Source organism: Ambystoma mexicanum, chromosome 3q (genome assembly GCF_040938575.1).
Source record: "Ambystoma mexicanum isolate Mex_15411 chromosome 3q, UKY_AmexF1_1, whole genome shotgun sequence".
Classification (NCBI taxonomy): domain Eukaryota; kingdom Metazoa; phylum Chordata; class Amphibia; order Caudata; family Ambystomatidae; genus Ambystoma; species Ambystoma mexicanum.
In genome coordinates this window covers 1,124,398,226-1,124,426,078 of record NC_090926.1, presented here as the reverse complement: position 1 = coordinate 1,124,426,078, position 27,853 = coordinate 1,124,398,226, and the positions used below count along the sequence as shown (strand labels likewise).

At 47.8% G+C, this 27,853-nt stretch overlaps 1 protein-coding gene across 10 annotated transcripts in view; it reads left to right on the top strand.

The window, feature by feature from the left end:
- WIZ (WIZ zinc finger) overlaps positions 1-22,137 on the top strand; it is a 1,545,343-nt gene extending 1,523,206 nt beyond the window's left edge. For 9 of the 10 annotated variants that reach the window (XM_069603914.1, XM_069603910.1, XM_069603912.1 and 6 more), the window contains one exon: positions 3,547-6,421. In XM_069603914.1, coding sequence (XP_069460015.1) covers positions 3,547-3,629 — 83 coding nt within the window. In that variant the 3' untranslated portion in view covers positions 3,630-6,421. Of the gene's footprint in view, positions 1-3,546; positions 6,422-21,700 lie in introns of those variants that run through there. The other variant, XM_069603913.1, reaches the window with a different exon arrangement.
- The last annotated feature ends 5,716 nt before the right edge of the window (positions 22,138-27,853 follow it).

Sequence of the window (27,853 nt, the reverse complement as noted above, 5' to 3'; positions counted from 1 at the left end):
TACATAAAGGGAAGGAGTTTTCTGACTTGGACCCTATCTGTCATTTTTGCAAAACGCTGGGGGTGATTGAAACCTCTCGGCATCTCTTTTTAGATTGTACTGCTTTGACATCTTTAAGGGACAAATATCTAGCTAGCTTTAATGTAATGGGTCAAATGGGGGCAGACAATCTGATCTGGTCAGTGTCTCGCTATTTCTAATATTAAGGATGGACTTTCTGTGGCGGGTTTTATTAAAGCTCTAGATTTATACGCCCCTCTGTTATGATTATGCTGGTTTATATGAAATTTTCAATTCCTGAATGCCCATTTTCTATTTTAGAACTTTTAATTTTTTTTAAATTTTAATGTCTGTATATTTTTCAATGCTGCACTGTATTTTGCACTGAACCGTTCAAATTTAAATTTGTCCCTTATCTGGAAATTGGATCTATGTTTTAATGTTTGTATATTCGAAATTTCTAATGTAATGAATGTTTTCTTTCTTCTTAAACTTTTTTTTTGTGTAAAGGTTTCTTGTAAACCATATACAATAAAATAAAAAAATAAAAACATTCAATTGCATCCTCCAGGTGCACTTCTGTTTCTAGCAGATGCAAGCCAAGATAAAAGTACTCCCAGGTATGCTCGGGTACACGTAGGTTTAAAATACTTATTGAGACTCAGGCTCACCTCCTCAATCAGCAAACAGCACTTCCGGTGCACTACTAGATGCGCATATGCACTCGGCTTCTCCTTTTGTAGCGGTCTTCCTGTGGGTGGAAGGGGCCAACCTGTAATTTGCATGGCACGCCCTCTTCTGTTCTGGCCAGTGGCCAAAGCGAGCCTCCCACCCACCTGCGTGCAAGCAGAGCAGTAATATCCATGAATGTTTATTGCCAGAAAGGCAATATATCATACGATTGGAGGTGCTTTGGTGTTAGGGTGCCCACTCAGGCATTTGGCTTCTTCTGTTGGTTCTTTCGACTGAAAGGGGGGTTGATAGTGGGAGATTTCTTTCTGAACGAACTCTGGCCCCGAGTGATGGAGAGCTTGGTGTGTGATGCACATGGCTTTGAAGGTTGCTTTTAGGTTAACTGGAAGCCAGTGCAGAAACATTTTGAGTGTAGGTGAGGTACAGAAAGTTTAGTTTTAGGATGCGTAGGTAGAAGAGGCAGGTTCTGGACACAGAGTTGATGTGCTAGGAGAGGGAATGGTCCGTGTCCCTTGTGCATCCGAGATTTTTGACGTCTGTGGAGTGGACAGGTGGGGCTCAAAGGGCAGGCGGCCATGGTAGAAGTTTTGGGATCAGAATGGTTTTGCCACATATGAGGATCTCTGGTTTGCCCGAATTGAGGATTAGGTGGTTTAGTCATCCAATTGTTCTCGAAGAGACAAGATTCTAGGTCCGGTACTGACGAGGCTTGGTTTTTGGGGATTTTGAAAATCATCAAGGCTGTGTGAGTGGATGGGGGCTGGCAGAGGGCTACTGTAGAGGTTGAAAAGGAGTGATGAGGGAGGTCCTTGCGGCACCCCTTTTGTCACTGGGAGGGGGCGTGGGGCAGAGGAGAAAGGGGGGAGGAGAACTATTTGTGAGTGATTGGAGACGAGAGCTTATCCAATTGAGGGCAGTCTCTTTGATGCCTAGTGTGAGAAGCCTGTTCCTCGGTATGGTGTGGTCGATGAGGCCACGGGCAGATCCAGGAGGATGAGTGTGGCACACCTTTCTGAGTTGGTGATTCTTTTTGTCTTCCCAGATGGAAACCAGAGGAGATTGCGTTCCACAGAGAGGTCGGAAACCCGATTGAGCAGGATCGAGGAGATTGTTGGCTTTTGTGAAGAGGCCAAGTTGCCTGTATGCTGGGCGGTCAATTCATTTGGCAATGAAGCAGGTGTTGGAGATTGGGCGGTAGTTAGATGGAGAGAGTGGGTCGGGCTGGGTTTTTTGAGATTGTTTTCCATGGGAGTTTTTGACAGCCTTTTAGGAAAATGCCTGATGTGAGCAAGTTATTTAGGATCCAGCAGATCTTTTTTGAAGTGGGAGGGGTGAAGGATCTCCAGGTGAGCCTGCGTGTCGGCTATGTGCTAGTAGGTTGCTGAAATTGGTCCGAGAAGGGGGATAAGGACGAGAAGGTGGGACAGGAGGCTTTGGTGTTTTGAGTGGTGTCCAGGTGTGGTTGGTGGGATCAGAGCTAGTTTTGAGGTTATGCTGTGGTCTTTCAAGCACCACTTTGTGAATGTGGTTTGAGAGCTCATCGTAGAGAGCTTTATAGTTCGGGGAGGGGTAGGTTAGACAGGTGGGGAATTTAATTAATGTAGGATTTTGTGGAGTTCCCCGCATGGGTTTTTTGAGTTTGAAATACTGTTTATTTTTTTTTTTTTTTTTTTTTTTGCTTTCTTGATTTTGTTTTTAGAAGTATGCCCTGTTTACTCTTGCAAGCGCTGTTTTATTAAGGGTGGTTGATTTGTCCTCGTTCTAGGCGATGCTTGAGTTTGTGAGTGCTTCAAGGGCGGGTGTACCACATTTGTTGTGATGTCGCTCGTCATGAGGGCGACGGATGGGGGGAGGAGTCGCAGCTTTGCTGAGCCAATGGTCAGAGATTGATGGAGGGATGTCCTTCCTTGCGGGTGAGGTCAGAGTGAGGGATTGATGACGATTTAGTTCCACAGAGGGGCGGTGGCCAGGGTGGATGAGGGATTGATTGGCAGGGGTGGAGAGAGGGAAAGAAAATGAAGCATGAAAAGGATAGCGTTGTGATCAGACCAGTTCAGAGGGCGAAGCGTGAGAGGGGAAACTTGGGTCATATGTGCAGAAAAGCACCTCAAGGGTGTCCTGCAATGTGGGTCAGGTGTGAGTTTGTAACGGGCCGATGGCTTCCAGATTGTCGGTGAGGGAGCGAGTCATGGGGTTGGCTGAGTCAGTACTTGGCTCAGAGGGATTTGCATTTGGGACCAGCAGAAACACTCTGGCTATTGCTGTCAGGTGAGGTTTATGTAGGATGGCTAGGCCCCACCTCTGCTGGGTTGGTTTTGTACGCGCAGGGAGAAGCCTAGCAGAAAGGCTTTGAGTGGGGTGGAAATCATCGGAGAACCAAGTCTCTGTGATTAATAGTAAGTCAGGGTTTTCAGTTAATGAGGTCAAATACGTTTAATGTCTATTTTTAATGTTAACAGTCCCATGATAGAAAATCATTGATAATCTCTTGTCAAGTATAATGTTTTGTCCTTTTTGAAGCAGAACGCGGATCCCGGTGTTCTGATGAAAACCTGTAAAAGTGATATGAACAACTCTGGCATACAAGACTAGACCAAGGGAAGAGGTTTCCATTTCCAATTGATCAATATGACTTAATTTGATCTCCCTTCTCGCAGTGCAAGGGGCCTATAGCTCAATCTTAACAAATTCAATGTAAAGTGATGTAAGGAGACTCGCCAGGCCTTCAATTTGCCCCAGAATTAATTGAATTTCAGAAATGCTTCATACAGATGTGATTTTGCTCTTAAAGCTAGTGTCTGTATATTGCTTGCATTTATATTTGGAACAATATTTTCTACTTTCTTTTTTCAGATTCTGTGAAGTGGAGTTTCAGGGTACCCTCTCTATACAGGAGGAGTGGGTACGACACCTTCAGAGGCACATACTGGAAATGAACTTCTCCAAGGCAGTTCCCCTACGCGATGAGGTGGAGATGCCAATGACGACGGAGGTCCAGTGACTGCGTACACAGATTCTCATATCCCAACAACCTCCGCTTACTCCAGCATCTTCTCCTCACCACCACTTCGTGATTTCTTCGTTGAATTCCAAAGGAACAGCTTTTGAAACCTCAATGACAGTATACACCCATGTGCGGGTGTGTGTGTATATAGATTTATATATATGTATATGAGCAGCCAGTTTCCTAACAAGCGGCACAGTGTTACCTCCACAAGAGATTATAACCTGGGGGACAAATGGGGAATTAAGGATGTTTGTAAGTAATCATGATCAAAAAGATATTCCTTTGCCAAGTCTGTGTATGACAGACATTTTCTTGCTCTAAGGAACATGTTGAAGATTGACTTTTACCCCACTTCTAGTGATAAGAGTTGCAGAAGAGAGTAGGAGCTTCCCCTTTTCCCTCATATGAATTCATGTGTTGCCCACCAATGATTGTAGAGTTACAACTTTGGGTTAATTGGGTGGAGCTGAGAAGAACCCAGGCTAGTTTGTTCTTGCTTTGCAATGGGAAGTGACAGTCATTGATTGGCAAGGTTGTCCATTTACCTTTACCCCTTTTGCAGCTTGTGGTTAACAGCTAGTTAAGAGTATTTTGAATGGTAGGTTTGGTGTTCTGTTACGGTTGTACGTTCGTCCACACTGTCTCCTGATATGCTGTTATTGGTTCTGAATGAGACTAGGCAGATTTGTTCAGTCTTCGAAACCCACTCCTTTTCATTTGTATTCATGTCATTGTGCAGGCCTATTCCAATTGTTGCCTGCTGCATACTACATATCTCCCATTCCCTAACGTTGGCAATGATCAGTTAAAATGTCGGTTTATTCTGCACTGAGACTTAGTGGAAATCCTGCTTGCCTTATGCTCCCTTGGGACACTTTGACAAAGCTTCTCTTTAGATACGTCTTCCTTTGTTACAATCAGTCACTGACCTCACATGTTAGATTCTGACCTGCATGGTAATTCTGATGGGTATAGCAGCGGGGATTGGGAAAGTCCCATCAGAATTGTGTTTGGTGTGTCCACTTTGGTGCTCCTAGATGGGAAGATGCTTCCCATTGGAACGTACTAATGAATTTTTATATTCTGTTGTGTGTGCAGGACATTGCTGCTGCCCTGATGTGCGCAAGGCACACTCCATGAGAGCTACTTGTGTAAAGGTTTGTACAGGAGTGAAATTCCATATAGGAATTGTGATATTGTACGTTTTTTAAATAGTAAAGTACTTAACACTAGTAGAAACAAACACTGACCACTTGTTTATTTATTGTACATTTGTTTTATTTCTCTAGTCTGTACTCCTCTTACCCTCACCACTCCCATGAAGGATTTTATTTATGTAACGATATACTAGGGATTTTACAGGTCATGTTTTTATTTAGAAAAATGCAGTCACCTGGAGTGTTTTGGTTTCCCCTCTCAAGCCTTCATTGTATAGACTTGTCTTGAGGATGAGGGGATGCTCCAAGGAAGGAATGATTTGTGGAATGTGGGTCCACATGTTTGCCCATGTGGTTATTTCTTTTAAACTGGTGCTATCCTTCAATTTAACTTTCTCAAAACTTTTAGGGCTTTAGCGTTAAAGCACATCATCTTTGTGTGTTGCTCTGATGCCCTTGACTTGTGCATTGTTAACTGCAACTTTAATCTAAAATGCCTAAGTGCAGCTTTTTAAACACCCAGGGTAGTACACCACGCGGGATCGTAGCCTTCATAGCAGATGTTACTGTGGTGATTGTCGCATTTTCTCTGCTTGGGATGTTGGCGCTGTTCAAAGTTTCCTGTTATAAAGATAGATATGTTGAGGTGGCTCGCTTGAAGAACACTTAACTACATTGTTCTTGGAGATTATAACTGATTATTGAATGAGAATCACAACCATGTGGGTACCCCTTTTTTTCATACTGTCACGAAACATTTCCCATCTAAATCAATTTTATTGAATTTGTGGACCGTCACCTGTTTCCGCTATGCATAATGGTAACATTGGGCTGCACGGTGCATGTTTGACTGCCTCCCGGAAATGACACTTTTCCAGTGGTGTGACTGTTCCTAGCAAACTGTTTTCAGGGTTATTGTTGCCAGTTCAATACAAGGGATCCTTGTAGCTCCCACATTTCCCTTGCACTGGGTGGGTGTCCGACCACACAGACATTGGGCTACCTCTCGCCCAGCAAGTTACCTCAGTATCACTGTTGAATGTATGTTCCAGTGTTTAACGTTGCCGTAGTGTATGCCTGTATTACTGGTCCAAATCATTGCAGACTTCCTTTTTACGGTTTGTTGCTTCCTGATGTTGATGGGGATCGACTACTGTGGAAAGTGGTGGTCATGAAATGAGTGCTATGTTGTGTTTTTGCAGTCGTAATGGGGAGGCCCTGACCTTGAAAGGGTAAGGGGGGGAGAGATTGGCCCACTGCGATGTTTTTGTCCATGAGATATTCATCCTTGATAAACTTGCAAATTGCCCATTCAGTGTTTTCAGCACCAACGCCTACAGACTACAGATGATGTATATAGATTCATGGAACAAACTTTTTAAAACTGTTTTTGTGTAGACACATGAGCAAAGTTTATATCCAAAGTAAAATTCCATTTCCCAAACTGAATAAGAGTTGAGGTAAATTATTTTTTACAGTCTCGAATTTTTTTCTGTAGACTTTATGCTGGTTATTTATGTACTTAGAAAATTGTAAATTAGATTAAACTTTGGTTCTGAAAAGATTGTGTTTTACGTTTCTTTTTGACAGAATTTCATCACTTTAGGATTTTGGTTGTTTTGATGCTCCTTAGCCCATTATTTTAGAAATGTATTTCAGCATAGCAGGTTTTCCCATAGCCCATTGCAAACTTTAGCAGTGCATTTGAAAATTGCATGCATGAAGGGACAACACTGATGTACCTCTGATTGTCTCCTGAGGTTCATGGGTGATCCCGGTGGAAGGAGAGGATGTCTCAAATGTTTTCCTTTTATCGTTTCAGTAGAGGCAAGTCCATACTGCAGTTAATGTTACCTAGCACAACAAAATTCTGTATTGCACATGCTGTTAACGGCCTCTCCCAATCCCTCATCTCCGGTAGTGTATGCTTGCCTTTTTTCCTGCAAACAGTCATGAACACAATTTTTTTAGCACGTACATGGTTTTTTAATCTGACTCCTTTTCTCTGTTTTTTGCTGGCCTCTTAACTTAGTGCTGTGACTGGCATACCAGCTCTGGCTGCATCAGGTGGCCTGGCTCTGGTTTCCATCTCCTGCGTGAACCCCATAGAACTTTACATTTCACAGTGCTTAACGAAAGTAGGCAAGGAAATGTGTTCTACTCTCCTTATTTCCCAACTGGTTGAGCATTCTCCTTCTCCAAAAGCAGATGCTGCCACTTTGTTTTAAAATGGGGCAGTACACGTGAGCTTCCCTCTGTGCTCCCGGGGCCCCCCCAACTGATCTGTCACCAACCTTCACATCCCAGTTCCTGTTTTTCCACCTTTCTGTTGGATGTAGAAGTCCTTCTCCATGTACCCTCATTTTTCCTTAAGACACTATTTAATTTTCCATCCTTTGCCATCTTTTGTACTATAGGGGTGGTTATTTCTTTTTAACGAATGTTGTGTGATGAATCAGCCATGATTCCCCCAGACAACATGACCTGGGAAACTTCTCAGGTGGCCAGGGAAAGGCAGGTGCTTCCTTATCCTGACCCTGGTGGTGGTGATCTGTAGGAATATCACTGGGAGGGGGAAGGGTGGGATCACGTGGGAAGCGGTTCAGTAGGAAGGTGAAACTGGCTTGTTGCTTGCCCCGAAACTCCATGCTTCTAATGTCTTATTGTAACACAGAAGCATTAAGACAACCCGACTTTGTGGTTGGAGTTCTCCAGGGCAGACACACACCCTGGGCACAGGGTCTTCACCCCCTCCCTCTGTTGGGCGAGGTCCCACCCCAAGGGCAAACCCCCTATGCTGGGACACAGGAGGCTGACCTGCCGCCCCTACACCGGGGGCAAGAATCTGGAGTGGGGGTTCCCCTATCCCTCACAACCCCCAGACAAAGCAGTAGCAGTCAGGGGGACGAAAAAGGTAAGTGACCAGGGGGTAAGGCCTCGGCCCTTGAAAAAGAATACCTCATCAACTAAAAGGAGATCATGGAAAACCCAGCTGGAAACCAAACCCCAACCCACCACCCCTCCACAAGTGGGTCTCAAGCAACGCCAAGCCACCCCAAACAAGGTGAGGGCCCCAGGAGCCAACTCTGGGGCATGTACCCGTCTCGGGTAAAGCTCATACCCCACAGAATCCTGCCGCAGGGGAAAAGTCTAGAACAAGTCTGAATCAGTGCAACCCAGAAGAGGCCACAAGAGCTCACCACCCCCTGCCTGATCGGTGTCCACTCCCTAACGCACCAGCTGCAGGTACGATGGAGCTGCATGAGCTGGAAGAAAACACTCCAGGAATTCTGATAACAAGAGGTGCCTGGAGACCAAGGTAGCCGGGACACGGAAAACGTGATAGGCCGGGGACCTGACTAAGGACGCCACGACAATGTAAAAGGGCTTCGCCTCCATATCAGGACAAGTATTCACACATAAATCAAAGGTTGGAGAAAATGGACCAAACAGTGGACGAAGTGGAAGATAGACTGCATCAGCTGGAGACCAATCATTCATCGGCCGCTACCCTGGAGGCACAGATAGACACCAGACACTCGGCCCTGGAAAAGAAAGACGAGGAAAAGGGCCCTACAAATGGATGATTTCGAGAACAGGGAAGAAGGAATAACCTCTGGTTCTTCGGTGTCCCGGAGGTGGACCGAGTGACCGGGGGACATTTGCTGAGTGATCAGAGATGTGATCCACCTTCTGTTAGGGAACAAAGTGACCACGGAACCCACGATGGCGCACATAGAGCAGGGGGTAGAGCTGGATGCCCCTGCTCCATCCTTGTACGCTTTAACTACCATGCGGAAAAAACCAAAATTCTGGAAGAAGCCACGAACGCCAATAACATTACTTGTGATGTTTGTTAATCTGCTTAGAATCACGGCGTCTGTGCCGTCCTCTGACCCAGTGTTTACGTGAAAAAGGGGTCAGGTACCGGTGGGGTTACCCCTTCTCTTACCTTCAACTACATGGGCCAAAGATCATGCCTGGTCACTGAAGACGATATCAGAGGGGCGATCCAAGACACTGGGCACAGCCGATGACCAAAGACGGGCCACCAGGGAAGCAGCAGGTGTATCAGGTGGCAAAGGTAACGCAAGTGACAGAAGACGGATCCCTGGATAAAGAAAGTTCAAGAAACTGAACACTCCCTCTCCGCCTCACAATGACAGCCCTGCATGTTCTAATGGGTGACGGAGGTCCCCCCAGACCAAGGAAGCAGATTGGAGTCCGGATCCAGGATACGGCTTGCTCCCCCAGTGCATAGTAAATATGGGGGGCTCTCACAAGAGGGGAATGTGGAAAAGCAATGTCGACATGGGGGGGTGAATGTGGGACTCAGTTAGAAAATCATTGACCAGGTTGGGGATTTGCGGGGGCTCAAAGCGCAGAGAAAATCAACTGAGGGGGCCCATTGAAGGGGGCACACTGGTGGTTCAGCCAAGCACCAGGAATAGCAAACTATTTGCCCGCCAGAGGGAGGTTGCAGGGGGAAGGTACTAGGGCTGCGGTAAGTGGGAGGGGGCAGTTGGTGTTAAGCCTTGCCCAGGGTAGAGAGATGGGGGGAGGGGTGGGAAGGAGCTGGTGATTTCGATCATACAACAAGCGCCACTAGCTGGGCTATGGCAAGGTGAAACAAATCAAGGAGATAACTCGGGGATACTAAGATTAACTTAGTAATGGCTGATCACCTACTGGGGCTGGAAATAGGCTCCCTGAACGTCAGGGGAATAAACTCTCCCACTAAAAGATCCCTACTTGGTAGGGAATTCAAACGGGCCAAACTGGACCTACTCTTCCTCCAGGAGACCCGCTGGACGAGGGGGAAAGAACCAGGTTTCAGATGTTTGTTAATCTGCTTAGAATCACATGCTGTGCATAGTCCGACATCCAGTGGTCACTGCGGAGTATTGCATTTTGTTTTTCGTCAATCTGAGGGGACGTCGACAAGGCATGTCTAACACTATCCCTATAGTGACGTGCAGTGTACCCACAACCCCTCACGCGTCGAGGTCCCTCAGATTGATTTTTTTTCCGCCCAGTTATTGGTCGCCTTTATGCGGAGTTCCTCGAGAGACATTGCGAAATAATTTCCTCGACCCTTGGTCGTTTATTATTATTAACTATAACACATAGATCCCTCCCTCGACGTAGCTGCCAAGCTGTTTTCCGCCGAGCAAGATCTTCGACGGAGGGATGAGTGGAGGAGATCGTTCGGCGCTGCCGAACACGTGGCCTGGCCTCGCCGGCCTAACACAGTAGGGAGAGTGGGGTTGTTGGTAATTTCTTTAACACTCTGAGAATGCCTTTCTCTTTCCCCTCCCTTTCTTTGGAGGTCATAATCCCATTTCATACCCTCAGCTATGGAGAGGACGCCCTTTAGGTTTTGCCCGCGTTGCAAGGGCAAGTTTACCTGGAAGGACCAGCACAAACGGTGTAACCGTTGCTTGCCCCTCGATCACAAAGAGGACGGCTGTGCGGCCTGTAAATTACTTAAACCCAAAACTTTAAAGGACCACAAGGTCAAAAGGTGGGCAGCCTATGCGATGTCTAGGTCTGACTCCTCGCCAGCTCCCGCCGCCGCCGAATGTGACGAGGACAGTGATTACACGGCCTCCGCAACGGAGGTTGTAGACCTCTCGAAGGAGCGCTCGCGCTCCTCGTCGTCCGGCCCCGACAAGCCTAGTTCACGCCCCGCTTATGGGGATGAACACCCCGGCGGCAAGGACGAACACAGGAAAACACATAAGCACATACCCCACGGCACGCATTTGTCGAAGATGAAGGCAGCGTCAACGGAGGCGTCGGGCCCACCGGCGTCTTCCGTCGACCGTAAGGGTCACAAGCCATCCCCGCTTCCGCGACCGGCGACTGGGCTTTCTGTAAAAAAGGGCGCTAACCCCAAATCCTCAGGCGACGTGCCTCGCAAGAGTGCGTAAGTTGCCAGCAAAGACTCGGCGAGCAATCCCTCGACGGAGAAGCTGATCGCCGAAAGCCTCGCGCGTATAGCTTCTAAAGACAGCCAGAGACGGACGACGGGTGACACGTCGAAAACCGCTCACAAGGCCAAAGAAACGTCAAGAACGCCGGAGGGTAGGCTGGGACAGCTCCCGCCGTCGACAGAAGACCCTAGCCAGCAAGAGGGTTTCTCAGAAGTCGAAGAGACTCGATCTTCGACGCTATGGGACAGAACTAAGCAACCACAGGGAGAAGGAACTCCCGTTTCACTCCCAGACCGCTCTGGCCTACCTTACTGGACTGCAGAGAGGTTCCAGTCATGTATGGACAAGCTAGACAGGTTCATGGCCATCCCAGAAAATAGGACACCCAAGAGGCCAAGGGAGGTACTTCAGGAGGGGCCATGGGCTAAATACCCGAAGCTCTTTAACCCCTTACAGGAAGACGTGAACTCTTACAACCTCACTGGAGAGGACTCTCACTTCCAGGAAGAGGATGAGTTTGTGAATAATGAAGACCAACAAGAGGGAGAAGGTTTTCATAATGACACGAACATAGGTGAGGAGGGCTACGAGGAGGACCCAGGTGAAGGTGGCTTACAGCCCTGGCAGTCGCCATCAGGGTCTACTGACCCCGACATTATAGACATTTCTTCTCCTCAGACCACACTGGTCAGGAACCCATCTCCAGTAGACAATCAGCCCACCTTCAATGCGCTACTGAGGAAGGCAGCAGCGCATTTTGAAGTTGAAACTGGGGAGGTCACCCCAGATACTGATTTCGTCGAAAGGATTATTAAAGAAAAACCTCCCACTAGTCAAACTATTCCTATCCTTGCCTTGGTTAAGAGACGACTCACCCCATCGCTGTACACCCCCGTGCTGGTAAGAGGGGTCAATCCAAGAATCGAGAAATTGTTCTCACCCTCTCAGTCAGACCCATTATATATCAGGGGTCACTCAGTCCCGGACTCCTTAGTGGTGACTAACGCAAGGAAGAGGGCTGGGGTTCCACTGTCAACCAGCGAGGCTCCCCCAGATAAAGAAGGGGAAAAGCTTTATGCCTTGGGCAAAAGAATTTCCGCCTCGGCAGCGTTTTCAATTAGGATTGCCAATAATAATACATTGTTGGCAAGCAACGCTGATGCTCAATGGGGAAAGCTTAAGCAGGACTTCGAAGAAGCCCCTGAACCTCTAAGAACTCGCTTATTGGCTACAGTTACAGAAGGAGTTCTGGTCAACCAGAGTATCATTAAGAACACTCTTGATGCGGCAGAAACTGCTGGCCGTTCTTTGGTGCAGAGAATTCTGCTGAAGCGTCACGTCTGGCTTCGCAATTCCGGTTTCAAGGCAGAAACGCAGGCGTCGCTCATTAATAAGCCAATAGAAGAGTCAAATCTCTTTGGAAGGGCAGTGGACGATGCACTGGAAAATGCGAACAAAAAATTCGACACCATAAAGACCTTAGACCAAATCTCAAAGCCTCCAAACAGGCGGGGATTTGGGAACAAGCGCTTTTTTCGTGGCCAACAGCAGCAGCAGCAGCAACAGCATTACACTGCGGGCAACTGGCCCTCCAATCAGGGTACCAGTAACCAGTATAACCAAAGAGGACAACTCCGTGGCATGGGCAGAGGCTGGGGCTCCAGCCCCAGAGGCACCCCGGCAAGTAACACCAAATGACTTGAAGGTTCGGGTCCCCTCCCATGCGTCTCCGGTTGGGGGCCGGATAACATTGTTCCTTTCAGCATGGGAGGGAATAACATCAGACCGGTGGGTATTGTCAACCGTAGCCCACGGGTACTGTATAGAGTTCAATCGGTCCCCCACCTACAGACCTTTAAGGGGACGACGCCTGTCACCAGAACACCTTGTCATCCTCCTGCAAGAAGTAGAACAGCTGCTACAGAATGGAGCAATAGAGGTTGTGCCCCTATCTCAGGTAAGGGAAGGTATTTATTCAGTGTACTTCCTTGTACCCAAAAAGGACCTAACCATGCGCCCTGTACTAGATCTGCGCCCAGCGAACAAATTTGTAAAACCACAAAAATTTCGTATGGTAACATTACAGGAGGTAATTCCCCTGCTATCTCAGGGGGACTACATGACAACACTAGACATGAAAGATGCATACTTTCCTATTTTGATGTTGCCAGCGCACAGAAAATACCTCGGGTTCATGATAGAGGGCAAACACTACCAGTTCAGAGTGCTACCCTTTGGCATAGCGTCTGCACCAAGGGTATTCACGAAGGTACTGGCAGTAGCAGCGGCCCACCTGCGCAGGTTGTCCATACCGGTATAACCTTACCTCGACGATTGGCTCATAACAGGGGAGTCCTACGAGACATGCTTCTCAAACACCCAGAAGACAGTAGACCTTTTGTTCCAACTGGGCTTCTCCATCAACGAGAAGAAGTCCAGCTTAGACCCCAGCCAAATCAAACAATTCCTAGGGGCTCTAATTCGAACAAAGGACGGCCTCGTCTTCCCCCTCCAACGAGAGGGTCCAAAATATGCTGTTTCAGATCCCTCAATATGTGGCCGGTCGAGAGGTGATGGTACGCAAAGCAATGCGCTTGCTAGGAATGATGGTGTCCTGTATTTATTTGGTACCTCACGCGCGCCTGCGCATGCGCCCAATGCAAGAGTGGCTCAACAGCCAGTGGTGTCAGGCCAGCAGACAATGGGACGATTTAGTGGTGGTCTCGCAGGCCTTGGTTCTCTCGCTACGGTGGTGGTCGAAGGAAAACCTGGTAATAGGGAAACCATTCGCCACCCCCGCAGTGGAAGCCACTCTAACCACAGGTGCATCCCTCACAGGATGGGGGGCTCACCTATCCCATCAGACTGCTCACGGAGTCTGGACTCCGAGCGTAGCTTCCAAGCACATAAACTTATTAGAGCTACTTGCGGTGTTCAAGGCACTAAAAGCCTTCCAGCCACACCTACAAGGGAAAACAGTGATGGTCCTCATGGACAGCACCACAGCCATGTCATACCTCAACAAGCAAGGGGGCACTCACTCTCCAGGACTGTCCAAGCTGTCCCAGAACATCTGGAAGTGGGCTCTCAGACACATGATCCTATTGTCACAACATGTACCAGGGGAACTCATTCTGCTAGCAGACAAACTCAGCAGAGACTTCCCTCTGCCCTCCGAGTACGAATGGCGGTTACACGAAGACATTGTCTTCAACCAATGGGGCTTCCCAGAAATAGACCTGTTCGCAACTCTGGAGAACTCACACTGCCTAGATTACGCCTCCAGATACCCACAGAACCGCTCCAAGGGGAACGGTCTCTGGATACCATGGTCAGGGAAATTTGTTTACGCTTTATCCCCCCCGACTCCTCTGCTGTACAAGATAGTGCACAAGATGCACCAGGAACCAGTCACCATGATACTTATGGCCCCGATGTGGGCCCGCCAAGCATGGTTTGCGCACCTGATGGAGATGTCCCTGTCCCCACCAGTGAAACTGCCCTGCCCGTACAACTTGCTGTCACAGGACAAGGGCAAGACACTACACCCATGCCCACAGAACATGAACTTAGCAGCCTGGCTCCTGAGGTCATAGAATTTGGCCAAGCTAGAAAACCCAACACTCGTCACTGCTATTCTAGCAAGTGGAAGAGATTTGTCATCTGGTGTAGAGGTAAGAGCATTAACCCAGTCCACTGCTCTCCCACACAAATTGTCCTTTACCGGACCCATTTACTGGACTCAGGTCTAGTGTTCAATTCTATTAAAGTCCATCTAGCGGCACTTTCTGCATACACCACCTCTCAACTTAAGGTGTCATGGTGGAAAGTCCCAGTTATCAAAGCCTTCATGGAGGGGGTAAAGAGAATACACCCTCCGATAGCAAACCCAGCACCCGGCTGGGACCTTAATGTGGTACTTACCAGGCTCATGGGCTCACCCTTTGAACCCGTGCACAAGGCAACTCTTAAGGACCTCAACCTTAAGACTGCTTTCCTAATGGCTATCACCTCCATTAGGAGAGTAAGTGAACTAGAGGCTCGTTCTATTCTAGACCCCTTTGTAACAGTTCACAAAGATAAGGTGGTTCTACGCACACACCCAAAGTTTGCACCGAAATTCATATCGAAATTCCATGTCAACCAGTCAATAGAACTACCAATGTTCTTTCAAAAACCTTCCAATTTGGGAGAAAAGAGCCTGCATACACTAGATGTGCGCAGAGCTGTCATGTTTTATATGGAAAGAACTAGGCCACTGAGAAAGACTAATCAGTTCTTTGTCTCAGTGGCAGCAGGAAGAGAACGGGATGCAGTCCCAAAGTCCACTATATCTAGATGGACTGTTCACTGCATCACGCTCTGTTACACTCTTGCTAAGAGAGAACTACCCTTCAAGCCAAGAGCACCCTACTCGAGGCACTAGGACATCCATAGCATTCAATGCAAACGTTCCCCTTGAGTCCATTTGCAAAGCGGCAACCTGGAGTTCTGCACACACCTTTACAAAACACTACTGTCTAGATGCTCACTCTAGATCTGATTCCCAGGTGGGACAAGCAGTATTAATACATCTTTTCTCTACTGTTCCTTCTCACAACCCACCTCCAACTCCGGGTACTGCTCGCTAGTCTATGCACAGCATGTGACTCTAAGCAGATTAACATACCTCAGAAGACAATGCATTACTTAACGTAAAAGCATTTCTGATGGTTGCATCTGCTTAGATTCACATGCGCCCACCCTTCCTCCCCGCTCGGATGGAAGGAACATAGACATCTTTCTACATCTCTCTCTTTTCTGTACTTACTCACATATAGAAGGCTCCCTCAGGGCAGAAAAAATACAGAGGGACCTCGACGCGTGAGGGGTTGTAGGTACACTGCACGTCACTATAGGGATAGTGTTACAGACACGCCTTGTCGACGTCTCCTTTTCGACTACGAAAAACAAAATGCAATACTCCGCAGTGACCACTGGATGTCGGACTATGCACAGCATGTGAATCTAAGCAGATACAACCATAAGAAATGCTATTACTGTAAGTAATGTATTGTCATCCTGGGTGGAGGGATTGGGGAGGTATTTCACGCCTTGCACAAAACTAAAAGAAAAAGGGGGGGATGGCGATTATAATGGCCAACGACCTGGGCTTCAAAAAGGAGGCTTTGATGAAAGATCCGGAGGGGCATTACCTGTTCATTAAAGGAGGGATCCCAGCTAACCCATGCAGTGATCTATTGTCCGAACAAAGGTCAGGCGCAGTTTTGGGATGGGATTAGGAACAAACTAAGACTTTGTTGAGGGCACACTAATAGTAGAAGGGGACTTCAGCATGGTAATAAACCCCTTGAGAGATAGGAAGAGTATGACATCGCACTCACCCAGCGGCAGACGATCCTACTTCTCAGAGTTTCCGCAGAACCAATCGTGAGCTGGGTCTGGAGGATATGCTCCTAAGCTCGGTTAAGGGTGACCACCATACACATACTACTCCAAAATTCACAAATCCTTCTCAAGGATTGACTCCATCCTGGTAGATAGTACCCTACTTGCACATATGTTGGACCTTAGGGTAGACCCTGGTCCGACGACGACCTGGTGAGAATTGGCCTGATGGGAGGCTGGGGCCGACAGCGAAGGGGAAGGTGGAAATGCAACAATGCCCTATTGAAGGACATGGTAACTGCCAAAATGGTGCTGGAGAACATTGTCGAATATTTTGACCTGAATGACCACGGGGAGTTCGGGCCACACACATTCTATGACAAGACAGTCATAGAATGTGTGTGGCTCGCATTATGCTTATCTTTCTTTATTTGCTGCCACACCAGCACTTTTAGCCCATTTCGTTTTCCATAACTGGAGTTTGAAAAAACATAAATGTGCAGTATTAAAGTTAGTTTAAAGATGTTTAGTCCAACACTTCTTCCATGTGTTCAATGCAATCACCAGGGAACTACTAGCCCCATGAGTCTTAGGTCTCTGGTAGTCCAAACCTCTAACCTCTGCACCTATCGGAGGGCAGCCCCTTGTATAAGAACCCCTCTGCCCACGTCCTTTCCTCTTTGTTTTTGCTTCCTGAGCAAATAAGTGACATAATTTTCCATCGCTAGTTATTGCATGAAAGTTAGTCATGTTGCGGCGTTCGATAGTAATTGGGATTATATGAAGGGGAATCTTTATAATACCTAGTATTAGCACTCTCACGCGCATCATATCATTTCTCCTCAGAAGTTTACTGTGGCGCGTACCAAGCGCGAACGTTGCGCAGTGACTTATTTCACCCAGCCGCGTTCAACAACGAAGTTAGAAGTTATGGAGAGTTAGCTGGGGCCGGCACCTGCGAGCAGTTACGCCCGCTTCAGGCTGCCAAGTCCGCTCTCTCTGAGCATTACGGCGCCGGCTAACGCGGCGGCCGTTAGGACCCGGGGTAGCAGGAACTGCTGAGGTTTCCCAGCTTCCCCTGGGAATCCGGCTTCCGTTCGCATTGCGATTGCAAGCGCGAACGATGGAAGTCGATCAGAGCCGTAAGAAATGCCTTCAGCTGCTGGCTTCCTCACAGTTGACCCTGCCAACACTAAGATTATGGCACCCCCACAAACACTCCATCCACTTCCCCAGAGTGGAGTCAAGAAGAGTGGGAAGAGGACCCTTCCAAACAGGATTCAGACTTGTCACTAAGTTTTAAAAAGGTCCTGGGAGACTCCTTGAAGCAGTCTGTCTCACAAGGGGTGCAGCCAATTACAAAAAGACTGGAGACTCTGGAAATAATGGCTGAGCAGCAAAAACACCTTACAGCCAAGAAAAGACGGGCTAGCAGCCCTGAAGAAGGAATGTAAGCAGGGCAGGACACCCCCAAAAAGGGTTGAGAAAAAGGGGTGTAAAGTGGCTCAGAAGAGCAAGCACTCTTTGAACCCCCCTCTCCTCCAGGCAATACTGAAAGGGTAAACATTGTTCCCCAACTGACCCCCTACCCAAGGGGTGTACAATTTAGGGGAAGATGACAAGGGCTATTCGCCCGATGATGAAGGGGGTGAGGCGCAGGAGAACATCAATAAAGATGTAGAAGACCCCCAAAACAACAACGCGGCAGACATGTTCGACCCAGAGGCCATCCGGCTCCCCAAGTCGTCTGAATGGGTTCCATCCCCCAGAGTGGCACTATACATGGCCCAGGATATTAGAAAGCCCCTGGAGAGGGAAGTGAGATCACGAATGAGATCCGAGTGCCCTAGACCAGAGCTGCCGAATAAACTAGCAGACACGCCAGACCTAGACCCCAAGATGGTCACTTTTGTAACCAAAGCATCTGGAGACATCAGAAAAGGAGTCGACAGCGCCTGGAGGGGATGTCGGGACAAGCTCCTAGACATTGCAGGTCCATTAGCCAAAATTATGGACCTCGCTGAGAAATCGAAAGATACAGGTACTCCAGTAGACGTGCCCATCCTAGGCAACTGGGCGCAACGAGCAGAATGCCTCTTGGGCAACACCAACTATGCTCTCTTCAGAAAGGAGAAGAGGAATCTTATTGAAAATAAACAAGTTGAGCGATCTAGCCACCTACGAAGCAGGTGAAGGCACCAAAGCTCTCTTGTTCTCATGTTTGTCAGAACTTACTACGCACTAGAAAAGGCCCAGAGTTCCCTCAGAAAGATCTTTCCTGGGCGAGTTTTTGCCGGGACCGGACGACATAGGGGTTGCTCGTCTGGTCGCTATAACTTCCAGCGAAGGCCCCAGAATCAACGCGCACAGTACTGGAACTCTAGACAGCAAGATTCCTTGTCCCAGCTAGATCGAGGTTCCCTAGAGGTCGCAGAGGAAGAGGATCTTACAGGCAACCAGGGGCAGCATCTGGGGAGAACTGCAAGTTGGCGTGTGGGAGGAAGAACCCTCCACTACCTGAGCGAATGGCAAGCTTTATCAAGCGATGCATGGGTGCTGCAAGCAGTAGCAGGTCTACAGATGGAGTTTATAGGAACACCTGTGCAGAGAACAGAGCCTTGGCCCCTATATAAATGGCGCAAGAGGAATCTGCGCTCCTGCACAGCAAACTCAGCAAATTAGAAAGCAAAAATGCAATAGAGCGTGAGTACCAGGGAGATCCCGGGTTCCTCAGCAACATGTTTCTGGTTCACAGAGGGGACAAGATAAGGCCAGTAATCAATTTAAAAGACTTAACGAATGGGTGGTGCACAACCATTTAAAAATGGAGGGGATTCATCTTCTCCGAGATCTTTTGCGTTCTGGAGACTGGCTAGCACGCCTAGACCTCAAGGACGCATACCTGACGATTCCGATAGCGACAGCTTTTCAGAAATATCTGCGTTTTTCCGATGGAAGGGAGAAGTATGGCGATTTACTTGCGTCCGTCTCTCCCCCCCCCCCCCCCCGTCCGGCCTGTCCTCCGCTCCTTGGGCTTTCACCAAGCTCATGAAACCAGTGGCAGCAGCCATCACGGAAAGAGGTATTCGTATCATTATCTACCTAGACAACATTCTCGTCTTTGGGCCAGAGAAGGCAACTCTAACACAGAACGTCCAATGGGTTTTCTCGCTCCTGACCTCCCTAGGGTTTCTAGTGAACCTAGAAAAATCTCAGCTACGTCCAGTTCAGAGGATAGAATTCCTGGGGTTTACAATGGATTCAGTAGAAGCGTCTCTCGAACTCCCAGGACACAAAATGAGAGCGATCAAGAAAGAGCTCAGAGCGGTACTTGCGAAGGGGACTATCTCACTTCGCAATCTGGCCAGAATAAGGGGAGTACTGGCAGCCTCCATTCAGGCGATCTTTCCAGGACCTCTTCATTATTGAGCACTTCAGCGGCTCAAAATAAGACATTTACAAGAAGGCCTTCGTTACCATCAGTTAGTAACTCTAGATCACGAAGCCCTCACAGAACTCAACTGGTGGATGAAGAATATGGAAGCCTGGAACGGTTGCACCATTTTTGGCGACACCCCAGATCTGATAATAGAATCAGATGCGAGCAGGTCAGGCTGGGGAGCCAGATGCGAGCAGGTCAGGCTGGGGTGCCAGATGCGAGCATGTTCAGACATGAGGGAAATGGTCAGAAGAAGTTACATCTCCATATAAACTGTCTAAAGTTGTTAGCGGGCTCTTGCACTCCGTGCTTTTACGAAAGGCAGGGTAAAATGTTGTGTACTGCTCAAGATGGACAACCTCTTCGCAGTACGATGTATAAACAAATTGGGTAGAACAAAATCCAGAATGCTAGCCGAGTTACCAAAGAATTTCTGGCACTACTGTCTCCAGAACAGGATATCCGTATCAGCAGAGTATTTACCAGGCAAACAGAATTAAATGGCAGACTGGAATTCACGTTATCTTATGGACTCCAGCGATTGGAAGCTACATCCTCCGGTCTTCCAGCGATTACAGGAACTCTGGGGGCCCCTGCACATAGATCTGTTTGCGTCCAGACTGAATGCCCAGACTCGAGTACTTCAGTTGGAGGATAGACCCAGATGCAGCAGGCACAGATGCCTTCCTGCCACCACGGACAGGAACAGTACATTATGCCTTCCCGCCATTCATTATGCTCACTAGGGCACTAGCGAAGATTCGCAGAGATCAAGCAGAGATTGTGTTTGTGCTACCCGTGTGGAAGGCACAGCCTTGGTTTCCAGTAGTGATGGAACTTTCTACGGATTTTCCGAGGATAGTTCCTCATCTGCCGGACCTTCTTCTCGACCTGTCCGGGTGAGCTCACCCGCTAGTAACACCGGGCACGCTACACTCGATAGCCTGCAGGGTTTCAGGAAAAGATGGGACTTGCCAGGAATTTCATAACTCGCTGCAGATTGCTTCAGACTCCTGGGCACCTTCCACCCTTCGGAGCTATAGTGCGGCATGGAACGGGTGGTCCAGATGGTGTTCGGAGCATGAGTTGGATCCCGTTTCAGCCCCTTTAGTAGAAGTCCTGAACTTCTTTACATTTCAAGAAGGTGGCACCTTCAGAAAGGTGGGAGTTTATAGGTCAGCTATTTCAGCGGTTCATGAAGAAATAGAAGGTAGCGCCGTGGGTGAGCACCCAGCGGTCTTGAGATTGCTCAAAAGACCACCTATGCCCAAATACAAGGTGTTATGGGATGTCAGACGTTTTTCGCCTCTTTCTCAGGTGGCCCGATAACGAGAACTTATTCCGGTCACAGTTATCAGGAAAACTAGCCATGCTACTTTTCCTTACAGCCTGTAGAAGAGTGTCTGATGTCAAAGCACTTGGGATTGATAGGAAAATATTCTACCCAGACGGCATATCATTTACCATTACTAAAAGGACAAAGACTGTTTCCAGAGTAATTGATTACCCATACTTCACAAGTAATGAGAAGCTTTGCGTAGCAGTGTATCAAGGATTATGAGAAAGTTACAACGCACCTTAGACCACAGGGAGTGTCCCGGCTGCTCATAGCGCGCTGGAAGCCCTATCATGCAGTAGCGGCAGCGACCATTGCTAGATGGGTAAGAGAAGGAATGCATTGGGCAGGTATTGACTTGTCTCTTTTTGGCGCGCATTCGGCCAGGGGGGGGCGATGGCTTCAAAGGCTTTTACTACAGGGGTGTCTCTGCAAGACATTATGAAGTCAGCAGATTGGTCCTCTGTGTCAACCTTTAAGACATTCTATTTTAAGCCTGTATCTGAGATACCAAGTAGGGTGGTGGACAGCGTTGAACAAGCATAATGCGAGCCTCCTGTCTTGTCATAGAATAAAGATTGCCCACGCTAACAGCTCAGGATAGTCTTCATTCTATTAAAGACAAGGAGGTGAGAATTATATCCCACCCAGAATGGCAAGATACCAATTTGCATTGTCATGTTGATAACGATGTATCACCGTTGCTCATTCCCACCCTCATGATTTACTCTCCATTCCTTACAGGAGACGAGCAAAAGACTGCCGGATGAAGAAGTTCTCATAAATTGAGGCATGACACTTCAAGTTGGTCATGTTGGACCGTAGAGTTTACAGTTCCGAGGATTCTTACCAGTTCAATTTCCGAAAGAATCGCTTCATTGGCGAAAGACAATTAAGTTCAAATGGACAGACATAAAGAAAGAGGAAAGGACCTGGGCAGAGGGGTTCTTATACAAGGGGCTGCCCTCTGATAGGTGCAGAGGTTAGAGGTTTGGACTACCAGAGACCTAAGACTCATGGGGCTAGTAGGTCCCTGGTGATTGCATTGAACACATGGAAGTGTTGGACTAAACATCTTTAAACTAGCCCATTTCGTTTTCCATAACTGTAGTTTGAAAAAACATAAATGTGCAGTATTAAAGTTAAAGTTTTAAAGTGCTGGTGTGGCAGCAAATAAAGATTAGCATAATGCTTGCCTCCTTGTCTTTATTAGAATGAAGACTTTCCTGAGCTGTTAGTGTGGGCAATCTTTATTATGGGACGTGTTCAAGGCCACTAGACGGGCGGGGGAGGGGAAGTCCTGATAAGTGGCGGCACAGAAAAAAAGAAGTATGACCAGGAAAAGGCCCTCTGAGAAAAAATAGCAGACCTGCAACCGGTCAAACACCAGACAAATCCATAACCCTAGACCAGGCAGCAGCAATTGACCGGTATAAGACCCAACTAAAGGATCTTCTGCTGACTAAGACAGAAAGGAGCCTCCAGCTCCTGAAACAAAAATATTATGAAAAGGGGGACAGGGTCAGACAAAATTCTGGCGTGGAAATTGAGGAAAGCCCAGAAAAGGGCAAAGCCTGTCTGTAGAAAGGACGTTGAGATAAGACACCCTGAGCATTTGAGTATTGGGGAGGGGGGGCTTTTAAAAGTATTATGAAAGGCTTTATGAATCTAAATTCGAGAGCAACGATTCCTAAATTGAAGATTTCCTTGAGAAAATGCCTCTACCACGCCTCGCGAGAGATACTGCAGACAATTTAGAGGCACCAATAACGAAGAGGAAATTGTCTGGGTGATCACGGCAATGGAGGGAGGCACGACACCAGGGGAAGATGTGTTTTCAGTGAAATTCTACAAATGATATCCCGCTACCCTCAACCCTCACCTAGCAAAAGTTTTTTAACGCAGTCCTCACGGGATACCCTGCCTGAGACAATGATGGGGGCCATCATAGTAGTGTTACCGAAGGAGGGAGAAAAAACCAGACCGAATGCTCCTCTTATCGCCTGATATCTTTACTTAACACAGATGTTAAGATCCTAGCCAAGGTATTAGGTAAAAGAATGGCAGGGATCATGCCCTTGGTCCATGATGACCAATTGGGCTTCATAAGGGGACGCCGGGGATCAGATAACATCTGGAAGACCATAGACTTTATCCACTACACACAAGAATCCGACTTCAATGCCAGCCTTCTTTCTCTCGACTCAGAGAAAGCCTTCAACAGAGTGGAATGGAGGTACATGGTGATCCTCCTTCAGAAAATGAGATTTGGGGAACACATGAGAAAATGGATAGGCGCTCTGTACAGGGCGCCCGCGGCGAAAGTACAAGTAAATGGAGAGCTCACAGTCTCCTTCAATCTTTTCAGGGGTACAAGACAGGGGTGCCCCCTGTCCCATTTGATATACGCCCTCACAATGGAATCCCTAGCCTTAGCAGTGAGGACATGCGCAGGAATACAGGGGATTCAGAGAGGCCCGGTAGAATTCTAACTCTCCCTATTCGTGGACGATATCTTGGGTTACCTAGTAGACCCCCACTTGTCGCTCCCTCCCTCCCATTCTCTTTGATCGATACCTTAGGGGCCTTTTCCGGGTTGAAAATGAATAAATCAAAATCCATACTGTTACCCCTCCGAGCGGACAACCTGATCTTAGATCCTCTAGACACCTTCCTGGGGATCAGAATTGAAAAATGTGAAATCCAATACCAGGAATCTCTCTGCGCTGGCGACAGCCAATTATGATCCAACTCTGGCCAACATTGAGAAGGATCTGAATCGATGGGGGAACATGATTCTGTCATGGTACAGCCGTATGACAGCGGTGAAGATTAATATCTCGCCGGGACTATTATACCTGTTCACGGCTCTCCCCTCGAGAGTACCCAAATACATTTTTAAAGAACTCCAGAAAGCGGTACAAAAATTTGCTTGGCAAGGCAAGACCCCGAGGACCAAGATATCTACTCACCCTTCCCAGGGAGGAGAGGGGGCTTTGGCCTGCCCGATTTACGTCATTATTACAGAGCAGCCCAACTCCGGGTCCTCCTGGAACACATGAAAGACGATAAGGGCACGTACTGGACTTGCCTAGAAGACATATAGACACACACACTCAGTGATGGACCTTCTCTGGGCCCCGCAAAGGGCCATTTCAGGCAGAATACGTGTCCATCCCACCCTAGGGGTATTGTGGAGGAAGGGCACAAAAACGGTACACTTATCAACATGGCTCTCCCCAATGGTCTCGCTATGGGGGTCCCATACTCAGATTGGGGAAAGGGGGGTTTCTGGAATGCACAGAACTGGTCGGATAAAGCTATGGAAAGGGTGGGACCATTGTTCCAGGGGGGAGAATTCCTGTGGTTGAGGCCCTGGGTCCTGGCATGATCACGATATTCAAATACCTTAGGCTGAAGGGTCTCCTATGTGACCAGAAATGGGGAGAAAAACTTGACCACTGACCCCTTCTGAGAAAGTACTCAACTCCAGTTAAAGGAAAGGGATGGTGTCAAAACTGTAAAAAGCCAAAAACACTAATAACCTGATAGACGAGGGTTCCGACAGTACTGGAATGATCTGACAGGAGAAGGTACTCTCAGAGGACGTATGGGATAAGGTGTTTAGGATAGCTTTCCATGGGAATCTATTTACAGCTGACATGGAACACAACTTTAAAGTACTCCAGGGATGGCACAGAGACCCTCTCAAAATATCTCAAATGCACTCAACACGCGGGACACTCACTCCCCCACCCCACCCCCGTGGACCCACAAAACCAGGCAAACGCCAGAGGAGGCAGGGACGACATAGCTAGAGGTGCAATCCGGATTCAGCCGTGCAAACAGACCCAAACTAAGGGAGCTGGGCCAAACCGGTACGCTCGCAGGCCAGGGCCAGGATAGCACATGTCCAAAACCAGGGGACGTCAGACACAGGCTACAACCACCAAAGCAAAATAGGACCAGAATCTGGTACAACTTTGGAGGCGGACTCGCAGGGGATCCCAAGGGCCACAACACAAAAGGGGAAGGAAGAGCACGCACAAGCGGAGAAAGAGAGAGCTGACATGACCACCAAAGAGGCTATGAGAGACTGGTTTAGGGAATTTCAAGAAAAATGAATGTCCTTCATGCACACCCAATTCGAGACAATGAAGGACTAGATGAAACGGGCAGTGCAAGAACTGAAAATGGACGTAGGAAAACTTGGAGAGAACAGACATCCTGGAGAAAACAGTCCAGAATTTGGACGAGGAAGCGCAACACTACGCAGAAATACACGAAAGACTAGCCAGACTGTCTCACGACCTAGAAAATAGGTCCCACAGGTCCAATATAAGAATTAAAAATATAGTCGCCAGTCGAAGAAAAGGACCTCAGAACTGCTGTTCAAAAGGTATTCAGAGACATATTAGAGGAGGAGGAACATGCCGAGGTTCCGATAGACAGAATCAGGAGAACTAGGTGCCCGTCCTAGTCGCAATGGCGTTGTACATGCAGAAGGAGCAGATTCTTCGTAAAGCGAGGACGTTGGAAAATATAAGGATGAACCTATTCCAGGACCTGGCACAAACGACACTCCAGAAGCACAGGACAATGGGATCAATAACAAATTAACTGATCACGAGACCAATTCAATATAAATGGACGTTCCCCCATTTGGCCTTCTATTTACCTGGGAGGGTAACCAACAGAGAGTCACCACATGTGAGGAAGGCATACGGTTTATGAACATGCAAGAAAAGGATGGAGAACAAGCCCGCAATGGAGAGCCCAGGCTAGGGCAGAGAGCCCCGAGAGGGGGGAAAACCATAAACCCAAAATCCAATCGCCCCACAAAGAACCAGGAAGCCAATTAGAAACCACTCTCGGTACCCGTAGAGAAACAGACGGGAGCCCACCAGAGATACCGACGCGAACAACTCAGATGTAGAAGTGACCGATGGCAAACACTCAGACGGAGAGAGCTGGGGTTTGCCCAGGGATCCCCAGAGGCCCTTAAGTGGGGTTTAGGACTCCCCATGACCTAGTTATACCTGGGTTAGAGAGGGCATGGCGCAAAGGGCAATATGCCCAAGCAATCATAGGGCTCAGAGCCTCCTTCAGGGACATTATGTGGGCAGGGGGGAAGTTGAGGGATTTAGTTGGGACGTGGGGGGGAAAAGTCAGGGATAGGGGGGGGGATCACACACCGGAAGGCAAAGGAACCAAGCAAATGAATCCAAGCGAAACACGATGGGCATGACACTACCTGCAGAAGATGGGGCTGAAAGTCTTAACATATATCAGAGGGCTAAACTCCGCTGTAAAAAGGAAAAAGGCGGACCATTTTCTACAAAAGGAAAAGTTTGATATAATAATGCTCCAGGAAACTCATATAAAGAAACAAGATAAGGGAAAGATACGCATAAAGGGCTTTAATCAAATCCTCCAAAAAATGACAAAGAGAAGAAAAGAGGTGTACTATAATCGCCTTTGCCAATTCCCTCAATGTACGGTTCCAGGAAGCCCTACCAGAAAAAACAAGGCAGAATTCTGTTTGTGAATGTGCAGATCGAAGCCTTCCCCCTGACACTGGCGACTATCTACGCCCCCAATACGGGGCAGGACGGTTTCATAAGGGTCAGCATAGATGAGCTGGAAACCTTCGCGAAGGCAGAAATAATACTAGCCAGAGATTTCAACTTAGCATGGGAACCCAACAAGGATAGATCAACCCCCAAATCCTCGTGGCAGGGAATGCTGTCAAAGGCCCTGCAGAAGTCTATGGAAAGGCTGGCCCTAGAGAACACCTGGTGGAATACCCGGGGTCCACCCTGGGATACACACATTTATCACACGTCCACGGCACAAGCTCCAGGATTGATTATATCTGAACTTCCACAAGCCTACTGGGGAATATATGAGAGGTCGAAGTGGACATCTCTCTCTCAGATCACGCCCCTCTATTGATATCGCTCCCCACTTTACACAAACAATCTAGTCTCTGGTGATGGACGCTGCCAGGGGAAATTCTTCAGGACCCCGTCATGAGAGAGGCAATCGGAGAGCGCATAGTAGAGTTTTTCAAATACAATGAGTATTTCAAAGACAACCGGACATAACTAAAGCTACCCAGTGGGAGGCCTTCAAAGCTGTAATACGCGGCCACATACTGGCATTCAAAGCACAAAGAGACAAACTAAGCAGTACATGGGAAGCCGAGCTAGAAGCAAAGATCGTGGAAATATGAGAAGAAATGACACGCAACCATTCCTCGAAATTGGAGAGCCTACAGACACGTGCAGGGACAATTGGAATCCCTCCGGACCAAGCGAGCGGAGAAACACTTGCTACACCTGAAACACTGGTACTTCGTAAAAGCAAATAAAGCCTACAAACTATTGGCAATGCAGATAAAAGGAAAGCTACAAAGTCAAACAATAAAAGCCCTGTTGAATGAACAAGGGCAGAAGAGCACTCTGTCAACAGAGATGGGAACAATATTTGACGTGTATAGTTTTTTGGTAAAATTCTTTAGACCCCTAGTGAGAAAGATCAATCCACATATCTGAGAAATATTACTCTCCAGGCAGTGACACAGGAGGAGAAACGGCTAGCCCGTCCCATTGCAGAAGAGGAGGTAACCAGAGCGATTCGGGATCTGCCGAATAACAAGGCCTTGGGACCGGACGGATTTATGGCAATATTCTACAAAACATATGCAGGGGACTTGTCCCCAATCCTAGCAGAACTTTTCAATACATTTAAAGACACAGCCAATATCACGCCATCCATGAACGAGGTGAAAATCCTTGTATTCCATAAGCAAGGGAAGAACCCGGAATTCCCGAAGCTCTTACTGCTCTATAGCACTAATAAATCTTTACTCTAAGCTATACACCAAAATCCTGG